Source organism: Pan troglodytes, chromosome 11, assembly GCF_028858775.2.
Source record: "Pan troglodytes isolate AG18354 chromosome 11, NHGRI_mPanTro3-v2.0_pri, whole genome shotgun sequence".
NCBI classification, from domain to species: domain Eukaryota; kingdom Metazoa; phylum Chordata; class Mammalia; order Primates; family Hominidae; genus Pan; species Pan troglodytes.
The window spans coordinates 14,811,484-14,824,656 of NC_072409.2; the positions used below are offsets into that span (position 1 = coordinate 14,811,484).

The following is a 13,173-nucleotide window of genomic DNA, read 5'->3' on the forward strand; positions in this document are numbered from 1 at the left end:
CAGAGGTTGCAGTGAGCTGAGGTCCCACCACTGCACTCCAGTCTGGGTGACAGAGCGAGACTCCATCTCAAAAAAAAAAAAAAAAAGAGGAATCCGATGTGGTCTTGGTCCTTGAACAGCTCAAATCCATAGCCGTCATGTTCCTGGTCACCTGGGGTCATCTACATCTGAGTTCTTCAGAGTATCAGGGGCCAAGTAAGGAAGACGGCTGTGCCCTGGTCAGGTGATGGAGATGGGGTGACCTAAAAGTGGTGGTTCCTACATAGCTCATGAATTCCAGCTGGGCCCTGGAGCTGCAGAGCTGAGAAAGCAAGACCAGCTTAAAGACAGACCCTGATTTGCTTCGGCTTAGTACAGGTGAAGAAGGTAAACTGGGGCAGAGGAGGAGCCTTCTTCACTTCAAAGGATAGCAATTCCTCTAGAATTGTGAGTTGTCAAAGCTGGAAAGGAACACAGAAATCTTGTAGCCTAGTCTCTTGTTTTACATACAGGACAAATTGAGACCTAGGAAAGGAAGTGGCTTGCCCAGGTCAAAAAGTTAGCAGAAGACTCGGAGCAAGTATGTGAAAGGGAACATGACAAAAAGCAAGACTTTCCAACACTTTCAAGCCAGCCTGTCAGATGTATGTACTCAAAATGGAATGTAAACCTTTCTCTTTGACTAATAATAATTACTTCATTGTCTAGAATTTCCTGTGGGTTAAAGACACTACAACACCTTAGTTAAATGTAACTAATCCCCAGGAAATGATCAGATCTGTGTTTGTTTTAAAAATGATTATTTTCTGTCATTGGTATTTTGTCCGAGACATTTGGACATCTAGCAGCAAGGCAAATGCATATCTGTGTCATTTAACAATGTCAGCAGGTATTGTTACCTCATCTATTTCAGAGTCCTCCACCCTGTGGATGGCACAGGGTATACACTTGAATACTTTTTGAGTTTATTATGCATTGTGGAAACACAGTGGCCGTTATATTCTGACAGACCTGGATGTGAGTCCCAGTTCTGTCACTTACTGTCAATGTGGCCTTGGGCAAGTTATTTCACCTCTGAAACTGTTTCCTTATCTGTGAAATGTGGTGATGAGTGTATATGTGTATCAACACACACGCATACTTTCCTTTAAAACAATACTTTGCAAGGGTCTAAACCCCAACATGGTACCTACACATATTGTGGTTTTGTCTTTGGAGGGGGCGTTCTTATTTTTATTTCACGTCAAGTTGCAGAGCTACTATTAGGATTCAGCGGAGGCATTGGAATCTAAGATTGTGACAATCTGGGCTTTATCTCTGAGAAATGACTGAAAAAAAAAATGTGTCTTGTGATTTTTCCCACTCCGTCATTGATCACTCTCCGTTCATGTCCTACTCCCACTGCCTTCTCCTTGTCTCCCTTTGCCTCAGAGAAAACTAATGGAGCCATAGAGAAAGCTCTGAGATATAAATGACCTTGTGCACCTTTAATTGAGGACAGAATTTGCTAAAGTGCATCCAAAAATCCACCAGTGGTTTACTGTACAGTCTGTGTCCTGGCTAGACTGGCTGTTGGCTGTATAATTTGTCTAGTTTTGTCTGGAGTCTTAGGCTGTTCAGCTGCTTCAGGGCAAAATCTTTTGGGGTGTCATTAAATGAGATTGATAATTGGCTTCTGATGAATATCCATTGTGACTAATGACTTTGGGCAAATTTTACACATACTATCTTTCCATTCTCTCACTGAGTGAGATTTTGATAGAATCATTTCCTTCAACTTGCACTTCAGTTATATATTTACAATATCCCTTTGTTGTCTACACTCCAAATTACATACTTTCTTTACTTTTAAAGTTTGTATTCTGTAAGGAATGAACATAGGCCTTTAGGACTTTTATTTTTAGAAACAGAGTTTAGAGTTATTTTAAAAATTAGTGGCAAGTGATACTTTATAGAACAGAGTGCATTATTTCTGATTGAGTATAGATATATAGTAAGTCTTGTAATCAACTGACTGTCTTTAAGTAATGATGCACATAGTTTATGTCATTTAGTATTTTGGAAAAGAGCCAAATAATTCCCTGTTTTGTTTGTTTTCTTAATCAAATGAGTAATGCGTTTTACCCCGATTGCAGAAATTTGGCCCTTAGAAAACCCACTAATGAAATGGGCAAACACCTTAAAAGCTTGATTTTTTGTTTTTTTTGTGAAGGATAAGTAATTTTAAAATCTTGGCATTGAGGTTGGTGGGTTTGCTTTTGAGGTTAAAAAGACATGAAAAGAACATTATCTGAAGATGAGATCTCTGCTACTTTATGTTTAAATAGGCTTTTGACCCAAACCAGTTTAACCTAAAAAGAGTCACATAATCAAGTTCTGTCTTAACCAGGTTCGTTCTATTAAATGACTTTTTCAAAGAAAATCACAAATTAATTCATGTGATGATGTTACCTTCATTTGTATGGGACCTTGTAGATTTTGAAGTGCTTTTATTTATTTATTTATATGTTGTGGAGTTAGAGAGTAGGCATATGATTGAATGAATGAGCGAATGGATGAATGAATGACTTGGTTTTCCAAAAGTGCCGTGCTTGTGTGTCTAAGCTTGCTGTTTTTGTTTTAGACATTTTTTCCTTTCTTTCTTTTTTGGGGGGACAGAGTCTTGCTCTGTTGCCTAGGCTGGAGTGTAGTGGTGTGATCTCAGCCCACTGCAACCTCTGCCTCCTGGGTTCAAGCAATTCTCCTGCCTCAGCCTCCCGAGTAGCTGGGACTACAGGCATGTGCCACCATGCCTGGCTATTTTTCTGTATTTTTAGTAGAGATGGGGTTTTGCCATGTTGGCCAGGCTGGTCTTGAACTCCTGATCTCAAGTGATCCGCCCACCTCAGCCTCCCAAAGAGCTGGGATCACAGGTGTGAGCCACCGCACCCAATCTGTTTTAGACTTTGAGTCATGTACCTTACTCTGTGAGACTCATGGGAATGTTGATACACTTCTGTTAAAAGCCAAGTTACTAAACTGTCTTTGTACTGTGAGTATATTCTAAGTAAAAATCATATTTTATTTATTCAGGACACATCCCATTAACTAGTGCACGTGTGTGTGTTGTGTGTTCTGGGCCACTGAGAACATGGAGGTGAGGACAGGATCTTCCTGTACTTTACAGTCAGGAGACAAACATGCAGCCAGTTATGGTCCAGTTAATAATGGGTGCCTATGGGCTGGGCGCAGTGGCTCACGCCTGTAATCCCAAGACTTTGGGAGGCCGAGATGGGTGGGTCACTTGAGGTCAGGAGTTCGAGACCAGCCTGGCCAACATGGCGAAACCCCGTCTCTACAAAATATACAAAAATTAGCCGGGCATGGTGGCACACACCTGTAGTCCCAGCTACTCAGAAGGCTGAGGCAGGAGAATTGCTTGAACCTGGGAGGCGGACGTTGTAGTGAGCCGAGATCGTGCCACTGCACTCCAGCCTGGGTGACAGAGTGAGACCCTGTCTCAATAATAATAATAATAATAATAATATTATAATAATAATAGGTGCCTATGCACAGGGAACCAGGGAAGACTTTGAAGAGGAAGTACTTACACAGAGACCTGAGGGAGGAGTTTGCTAGAGGCACAAATCCAGGCCAGTTTGGGGGACGGGTGGAAAGGGATGGGAGGAAAAGGAGTACATGACTCTATCTAAGTGATGTATTCCAAGGACAGACTTGGAGAAGATGGTACAGAGTGTGGCTACAGATGGCTGCTGTAAAGCTAGACCGTGGGCTGGTGGAGCCATCCGGGCCAGGCTTGTCCCCAAAGACTTCTGAGTAGGAAGTGATGGGCCGGAACCTGCACTTGAGGAGGAGCGCTCTGGCAGCTAGTTAAAGATGAGCAGAAAGAGCTGAGACCCAGGGCCAGTGGAACCCTCCAGCCTGACTTCAGGGTGGAATCAGGTCAGAGTTGGTTCATTCTCCACTCACTCAACACCAGCAAGGACTTTTCATCTCTAAGAAGCCCTGAAGGGATTAGTTTTATATATGTATATTTTTATATGTGAGATATATATATCTATATCACCCTCCTTTATATGGGTACCTATGGAAATAGAATGTGAAGGGATGGGTTAAACCTGCGAGCCTTGACGGGGTCACTGGGAACTGTTCTTGGGTGCCTGCTGAATCAGATCCAGTTCATGGCATGGACCTGGCTTCAAGAACAGGGCCTGGAGGAAAGAGTCAGGGCAGGTGGGGGTGGGGAGTAGCAGCCCTGGCTTTAACACACAGCTCTCACAACTGTGAAACATCAGCAGAATATCCAATTTAAAGCTGTTCATGTTACACTAACCTCTGGGATTCTTTTAACTGGGCCTTGGCACGTCACTCTTTCGCCACGTAAATGTCCTTCTGTCAGCAAAGGCCAGTTAACAGCTTCCAAAAGAAGCAAAGTCCTCATGGGAACAGGCTTCCCTGAAACCAAAGAAACATTAAAGAAAAAAAGACAGAAGGAAATATGTGTTGTTGGCTTTTGTCACTTCATAGCTATATCTCCAAAAGTTGTTTTTTTCCCTTTCTTTTCACTATATTGAATTTTGTAGCAATTGTATCCCTTTGTAGTATCTTTGTTTCCTAAATTTTTAATTGCATCAAATACTGATTGTATGATGTCTCTAGCTCTCAAGAAACAAAAGGAATACAAAATAGGGGCAAGTCAAAAGACTGTGGAGAGGAAGGATTAGTCAGTAAACAGTGCCAGAGCAATTGATTACCTATGTGGAAAAAATAAATTCTCACCTCAGTCCTTAAACCTAAAGTAATTCCAGATGGACTGAAGAGTTAAATGCTAGGGGAAAATTTGGAGGACTTTCTTGGGATAAAAGCAGTAGAAACCATCATGGAAGAAAATATTTGTCTACGTAATTATTTAGACCTTCTCTTTGCCCAGAAATTCAAAGAAAATTAAGGATAAATTATTTTCAAAACATTACAAAGGCTGGGTATTCTTTGCATTTCATCAGTGATTGCTTATAAACCAGTAAAAATTACTAATACTCATTTTTAAAGTGGGCTAAGAATATGAATAGACCATTTGTCTATTATATAAATATAGTGAAGAAACATATGACAAAATGTTCAACCTTAGTCCTGATCAGAATAAAAATAAAAGTAAAATAGGTACAATTTTAAAGCTACTAACTTGACTACAAGGAGTAGTGCTGGTGAGGGGCAGGGAGGCCAGAATCGTGGTGTATGGCTGGGGGTCGGGGGTGTAAAGAGCCTCCATCCTTCATCTATTCATTTTACTAACATATTTATGAGATATGTATTTATTAAGTGCCTTCAAATGTTTATAACCTTTGTCTCTGAATTCTACATTTAGGAACTATAGATACAAATTATTGACCTGTATGATGATATTACTTAATGGTAGTAGAGTAGTTAAATATATTAATAGCATGGGAAATTCATCGAGTATCATTAAAAGATATTTTTTCTAAGAATATTTAAAGAATATTCTGGATTTGTGCCTTTAAAGCATCATTAAGAGATATCTTTTTCTAAGAATATTTAAAGGAAAATGGCATCAAATAATGTTCACTTTTAAGAAACACAAAAGAATACTGTATAGTCATCCTAATTGTATTTAAAAGGGGAATATATGTGCTTGTGTGTGTAATAACCTACAATGTTAAATCTTCTGATGGTGGTGGCATTTATTTTAATCCCTTTCACCATTTTAAAAATTTTCTATTTCGTATATTAGCTTTATCATCAGAAAAAAAGATTTTTTGAAAAGAAAGCTCTTACTAAATTTGAATTAGGGTGATTGAGTTAACTTAGAATGATTTCTCCAGGTTTTTCAGCTTATCATGTAAACATGTTGAAGAATTATAGAATTGTATTGCTGAAATCAAATGGCGGTGTCTCCTCCCTTGGATTTGTTCATTGATCTCTGCTTTGCTCTGTTCCAGCTGACTGCCTGCATCCACGGGTCTGCGGCGATGCTCTACCCCATGTACTGGCAGCACGTGTACATCCCCGTGCTGCCGCCGCATCTGCTGGACTACTGCTGGTAAGGTGGCTGGCCCTGTCCTCTGCTTCTCCTTTGCCCTGATCTGACTGGGCGTGTTAGGTGTGTCACTTGTTAATGCAGTTGGTGACTCTACATTAAAAATATTAACTTCATCCAGCCTGGACAAAATAGTGAGAATCCATCTGTACAAAAAAAAAAAAAAAAAAAAAGCCAGTCATGGTGGCACATACGTGTAGTCCCAGCTACTCAGGAGGCTGAGTTGGTGGGATCATTTGAGCCAGAGAGGTTGAGGCTATAGTGAGCTATAATTGTGCCACTGCACTCCATCCGGGGCAACAGAGTGAGACTCTGTCTCAATAATAATAATAATAATACTAACTTCTAAGTGGCATGGATTTAAGACCATCTGATTGCACGGCCCTTTCATTTCCAGTTTTCTTATATGTCATGACACTCTGAAGAGTACAAGAGAATAGGTAGTAACTTTTCACATTTCTCAGTTTGGGGGAAGCAATGCACCAAAAGGTTGCGTGTTTGTTTGTTTGTTTTTTCCTAAGACAAATTGTAAACTGGGGACAAAAACAATTGAGATCTCCAAGGTCTTCAAGTTTCAGCCATGCCCTGGCACATTCCTTAAGACTTGTGCTCACTGTGGTTTGGGAGCACAAGCCAGGCAGCGCTAAACTGTCTGAAGTTCTTTGAGGAGAATTTCACTGTTCAGTGAAACAGACTTTAGTAGAAGGAAGAAACAAAGGTTTTGGCGACAGCCCTACCATCTTGGGCAAGTCACTTGGCTTTAAGACTTTGTTTACTCATCTGTAAAAGGAAGTTGTTCAATACATAATCATACAAAGATGAAACAAGATAACATATGAAAGGACCCCATGTAGAAAAGCTGGCTCGTGGTAGCTCGGAAAATGTTTCCGCAGACACATCATCGTCCTCACTATCTGTCTTCAATAGATTACCAAAACAGACTGTCTTTGTGACCGATTTGGATCCCTTTTCCTCATGAATAATTTCTTTCTCTAGTGTAATGCAGTTAAAGACATTGTCTCCAAACAGTTCAAGTCAACAGAAGTCCGTAAGGGAGCATGGTACACAGACAGGGAAAGGCACTAACTGCGTGCCGGATATTGAGAGCTTCAGGAGAAGGGAAGCCATTTGAGGGTCATAGCCCTGTTGCTTAAGGACAGATGACACGGGACACTGACCACTGGTTCGGAGTGATTGAGTCCAGGTCAGTCATACTTTTGCTGGGATCTCCATCCCATTTTGCAATCATCTCACTGGAAAGGTCCACCCAAGTAGCCAGATTGTCCAAGGAGCTTGAAGGCATTCCACAGTCACTCCTAATTGGAACGTGCTGGGCTCACCCTCTTCCCAAGAAGCCATGGAGATAACAAGGACGTAACTCAGGGCCATCATGTGAAAATCAGTGGCCCTCTCTCATGCATAGCAGTAAGTGAATGGGCCTGAGTCTCTCTTTATTATATGTCTTTCTTATCAAGGTGAGTTATCTTATTTGTGCCTTTCTCCCACCTCTTATGAGATTAAGGGGCAATATGTTTTCTACCATGTGGAGTATAGAATCCTGGCTAATTTTGAATTTCTTCTTGATTCATCAATGGCTGAACCCCACATTTTTTTCACTGTGTCTCTTCATACTTTGGTTTATTTTGGAAACTATTTTCAGTTAATGGTGACGTCCAGGTACTGCTGGTCTAGATTTTGGTGTTCATCCCTTCTTGAGTGGGTAGGAGATAAAGTAATGTTTGCAGATAGGAAAGGATAAGGATGTAAACCCCTTATAACAAATTCACCATGTGACGTTAAATGTTAGCGTTTGCTGTGTTCCTCAGGGAGTGTTTTCAAACCCCTGGGCCCATCCCAGACCCCTCCCCTGTACCCAGGTCTCCAGCCTCTCTCCTTCCATTGGAGACTCTAGGGAATGCTGGACTCTGCCCTAGTGAGGCTGCTCCTTCTGCTCCCAGACTTCAAAGGGAAGATTGTTAGACTCCTGTCCCCGCTGTCATGGTCTGGTGTGAGCTCTACCCTGTTATCTGGCTTCTAGCACAGCCCCTAGGAACCTTCCTCCCTCCCATGTCACTGTCATCTGCTTGTCTCTGGGATCTTCATCACCTGTTTGTTGAGATGTCCACATCTCCTTCCCATCTTATTCCCTGCTGTCTTCAGTGGCTTCAGAATCCACACTACTGGCCTCCCCTTATTCCCACTGAGCTCACATTTGCACTGTTTTGTCATCTATAGTGAGATTACTTCACTCCCTCAGAGAGGCCATGGAGTAGCACACACAAGGATAGGACGGGGCTAAGAGGAGGACGCCTGAGTCCCTGTCTCCGCTCCATTACTGCCTGGCTGTGTAGCTTAGAGCAAGTGCCTTTGCCTCTCTGAATCTCTTCTCTGTTGAGGGCTGAAAATACTGCAACCTGTTCTTTAAACTCTTTCTAGGATGAAATAAAATAACGTATGTGCTAATGCACTTTATAGACCGAAAAGCGCTATCAGCCACCCAGCAGGGTGACACCTGTGTCATTAACCGTCTGAAGCTCACTCAGCCCCCTCTGGTTTCCTGCTGGCCTCCTTGCTTCAAGTCTTTGTGAGCTTGCTCTCTCTCTCTCTCTCTCGCTCGCTCTCGCTCGCTCTCTCTCTCTTTTTTTTTTTTTTTTTGAGACAGAGTTTTGCTCTGTTGCCCAGCCTGGAGTGCAGTGGCACAATCTGGGCTCACTGCAACCTCTGCCTCCCAGGTTCAAGCGATTCTCCTGCCTCAGCCTCCTGAGTAGCTGGGATTACAGGCGCGCACCATCACACTTGGCTAATTATTTGTAATTTTAGTAGAGACGGAGTTTCCCTTGTTAGCCAGGATGGTCTCAATCTCCTGACTTCATGATCCACCCGCCTCGGCCTCCCGAAGGGCTGCGATTACAGACGTGAGCCACCGTGCCTGTTGTTGTGAGCTTTTTCAGTAGAGCAGATGTTTCCCGATGCTGGCCATATCTTAGGCACTGCACTAAGTGCTGGGAAGACAGGGATGAGAGTCAATTTCCAGCAGAAGGAACTCAAACAATTGGGTGTCGAAGACACAGGCCCATAGACAGGCCAGAACTGCTCCTGGGTTTTTCACCAGTTCCCTGCAGGCTGTTGCTTCCCTGGCCTTGCCACTGACCCTGGGCACCCCTACCATTTTCTTATCTGCTCCTTGTCTGGAAGATACTGCTGGTGAAAGTCTGAGAGCCTTTGCAGAGAGGACCTGCTAGAGAGTGGTGCTGCCTAACCTTGGCTTGCCCTCCTTCTCTGCAGTCACCCCTGAGCCCTCACTCTCCCCACCATGCGCAGGCTCAGGGATGGGGATGCATTGTCACATCTGGCAAGAAGAGGGGGACATAGGGTCTGTGTTCCCACAACTGCCCTCCTTCTCACCCAAGGCTGGTGCTGGTTAATTGCTGCCTGTCTGCCTCTTCCTCTCCTGCCATTCCTGAGGGAGGAAGAGCAGTCTGTCCAAAGCCATTGACTTCACCTGGGCCTGGGTGCTGTCTCCTGAGGGTTCTCTGGGACCCATCTAGAACTCTGTTTTCTTGGGTATCATTAAACACCCCTTTCTGCTGCCTCCCGCCTCTCCTGCACATGTGCTTAGGTGCCCCATTCCTCAGATTCAACCTTTCCTTAAACTCCCTGTGCTTGAGCTTCTGAGCCAACTCTCTTGGTTTCTTCTCACTGCCATATATCTCCAAGGAAAGGACCAAAAGGACCCTGTTTACTATCCAGTAGTGTTTGTTGTTGTTCAAATGAAAGCTTGAGGGCTGGGCAGAGGCAGACACTTGACACTCAGAGAGGAGGAAGGAGATGAGGGGAACTAGAGGGGAGGAGAAGGAACAAAACACACACCCAAGGAAGACGGAAGGGAGAGAGAGAGTGAGAAAAAGCAGGAGAAGGTAGAAAGGAGACACACATCACCCGAGACAGAGTCCTGGAGTGACATCCAGCCCCCTTAGCATGTAGAACCTGCTGCCATCCCCTCTCCCCCAAGACACACAGTACGCTCACAGGAATTGACCCCACACAGACGCGCCCACCTTCATAGACATAGGTCCTTTCCCCATAGACATGTCTCAGGGTCTTCCACAGGGAGAGACACCCCCCGCCCATACACACCACACGCCAGATGTGTGCTCTAAAAGGTAGCCTCAGGTCAAATGCGGTAGCTTATGCCTGTAATCTCAGCACTTTGGGAGGCCAAGGCAGGAGGATCACTTGAGCCTAGGAGTTTGAGACCAGCCTGGGCAAATTGTGAGATCCCCATCTCCACAGAAAACAAAACAAAACAAAACAAAACAAAAACCCAGCCATAGTGGCACACAACTGTAGTCCCAGCTACGCAGGAGGTTGAGGTGGGAGGATTGCTTGAGCCCAGGAGGTCAAGGCTACAGTGAGCCGCAATTGAGCCACTGCCCTCCAGTCTGGGTGACAGGATGAGACCCTGTCGCACGGTTCCCCCTGGAAGAGATTCACCAGTGGGTTTTCATGCCGTGCTTCAGGGAGGAATATCCGGGGCTTCTGCAGGGATTGGTAGAGCTGGAAAAATCAATATAGTTCCTCTGCCAAGTGGTAGTATAATTTTATTTTTTAAATATTTATCTTATTTTATTTTATGAGACAAGGTCTTGCTTTGTCACCCAGGCTGGAATGCAGTGGCACGATCTTGGCTCACTGCACCCTCAGCCTCCTGGGTTCAAGCGATTCTCCTGCCTCTGCCTCCCTAGTAGCTGGAATCACAGGTGCATACCACCATGCCTGGCTAATTTTTGTATTTTTAGTAGAGACAGGGTTTCGCCATGTTGGCCAGGCTGGTCTCTAACTCCTGACTTCAGGTGATCCACCTGCCTCAGCCTCCCAAAGTACTGGGATTACAGGCATGAGCTACCATGTGTGGCCCAACTTCAGCTTTCTATTATTTGAAAAGTTTTGGTTGCTAAATTGTTAGCTAGTTTAAAACAGGTAGCTTACATTCCTGGAACTGTGGAGGGGGAAATGCTCTGTCAGTAACATAAGTGATGAAGACAGCTGCCATTGTTGAACACTGGTCCATCTCCTTTACATCTGTGATGGCGTTGAATTCTTCCAACAACCCTGCAAGGCAGATACTATTAACCCCATTTCGCAGATGATTGGTAGACCAAGGCCCCAAGAGCTTTAATAACTTTTCCTGATATAGATGTTATGTATTATACTCTATGATCAAATTTTTATTAAGATAATTATATGGACACATAATACACAAAAAATCGGATGTATATATGTATACATATGGAGAGGCAGAAATCTGGAAAGAAATACACCAAAATGTTTAACAGAGACCCGTGATGGGGAGGCGGGAGAGGATTTCTGCATGCTTTTTATTTTCCATATTTTCCAATATTTCTACAATGAAAAAGTATGGTTTTTATAATTAAAAGCTTTATTTTCACAAATCAGTGTTTTTTCTAGCCAATTGTTCTTTCCAGCTGCCATTCATTTCTCCTTTCATGTTTTCTTGGAGATACATTAGATGTTTTATTTTCCTGTGAAAGTTGATCCAAGATCGTTTTTTCAACCTTCTCTAACTCTAGCACTCTGAAAAACTGTTACCAGCCTGACCAAGGGCATTGATGTTGGAAGGTCTAACTTAGAAGAGAAGACTTGGCAAGGAAGGCTGCTAAGTCCTTGTCATCCTAAATTTCCACTCCAGAAAATTAAGGTTGAGTTTTGTATTTACTGGTGCCTGAGTGAGTTTTGAGAGGAGGCACCATCTTGGAAGTTTGTTTCTGTAATAGCAGTCTTTCTCCTGGTCTCTTGTTTCCGTGAAAGAACTTTCTGACATATGACCAAAGGATGATTACAGGCCGGTGGGGATTGGTGTCTGTTTGTTAACTGTAAGATGTAAGAATGATGAAATGAAAGACTCCAAGAGAAAAAACACAGCTTCCATAATGAAGGGTTGATTTGACCACCTTCAGCCACTACCACTGCTTTTGTCAGAGACTACAAATGTCATGAAATTTGAGTCAATGCTAATAACTTCATTCTATTATGCCCAGTAACTTTCACCACCATTGAGTTTAATCCTTGGTGGTAAGAGCCAGCAGGGATAACTAGCATTTTAAGTAAAGTGCTAGGAGCCTGAAACATGTAAATTTGAAGGAGGTTTGCTACTCTGCAGATGATTTAAATGTTAAGTATGTCCCCATGCAGGGGATACACAAAATGGAATCTGAAAACTATTATCTCCTGTAGAAATGAACTCTCAATTTACTCACTGCACAGGAAGGGCGGATTCTAGTCATTTTCACTGCCAGCAGGTGCCCTTTCTATGCATAATAGACTTCACAAGTGTAATTAACACATGAGGACCACTGCTGCCAGTTTTTCTTCAGGTACATGCTGCTAGGAGTTTTCAGGACAACAGTGTAGGCCATAAGAGCTTTTTACATGGCGCCTGAAGATGAAGTCTTCATTGACTTCTGGACAAAGACATGTTAAATGGAGCTGAGCCCAGACCCTGCTGTTGGTATCACAGGTCACAGTCATTGAGTCCAGAAACCCCAAAAGCTGTATTGCAGCTTTTTGTAGACCAGAGGCCATGACAGCAAAGCTCTAGTTTGCATGCAGTTAATAAATGAAAAGTAGGATACTGAAAACCCTACCATTATGTGGAGGACCAATTGCACATTCACAAATACAACATACAATCATCTGAGTTAACTTTAATTAGAGCTATAATCACAGATTTTAATTATCTGGAAAAAATCAGTTTAGTACAAATGGGCTGCCCTAAATATTTCTCAAATTTTTTTTTTGTGTGTCCCTTCCTATTTTTGGAGTGGACAATAGTGTGGAAAGTGCCTAGGTTTTGGATTCAGGCAGACCTGGATTCAAATCTTAGTCTTATCTCTTATTAACTATGTAACCATTAAAAATCTGTTTTAACTCTCTGATCTGCAATATCTTTCTGTAAAATGGGTATAACTTACCTACTTTGAAAAGTGGCTATAGCAATTAGAGTTATTAGTCAAGTGGCACCTAGGGGCCATTAGTAAATGATGATTGCTTTTTTCACCATTATTATAAACATGGGACATGGATTTTGGTTTCCAGAAGGTTTAACTCACATTAAACAT

At 42.9% G+C, this 13,173-nt stretch overlaps 1 protein-coding gene across 20 annotated transcripts in view; it reads left to right on the forward strand.

Annotated features, from left to right (window-relative positions):
* DENND1A (DENN domain containing 1A) overlaps positions 1-13,173 on the forward strand; it is a 542,971-nt gene that overhangs the window by 287,321 nt on the left and 242,477 nt on the right. For all 20 annotated transcript variants that reach the window (XR_010148858.1, XM_009457264.5, XM_054659070.2 and 17 more), the window contains one exon: positions 5,937-6,037. Coding sequence is in view for 19 of the 20 variants with exons in the window: in XM_009457264.5 (XP_009455539.1) it covers positions 5,937-6,037 (101 nt within the window). In the remaining variant the exon portion in view is untranslated. The remainder of the gene's footprint in view (positions 1-5,936; positions 6,038-13,173) is intronic.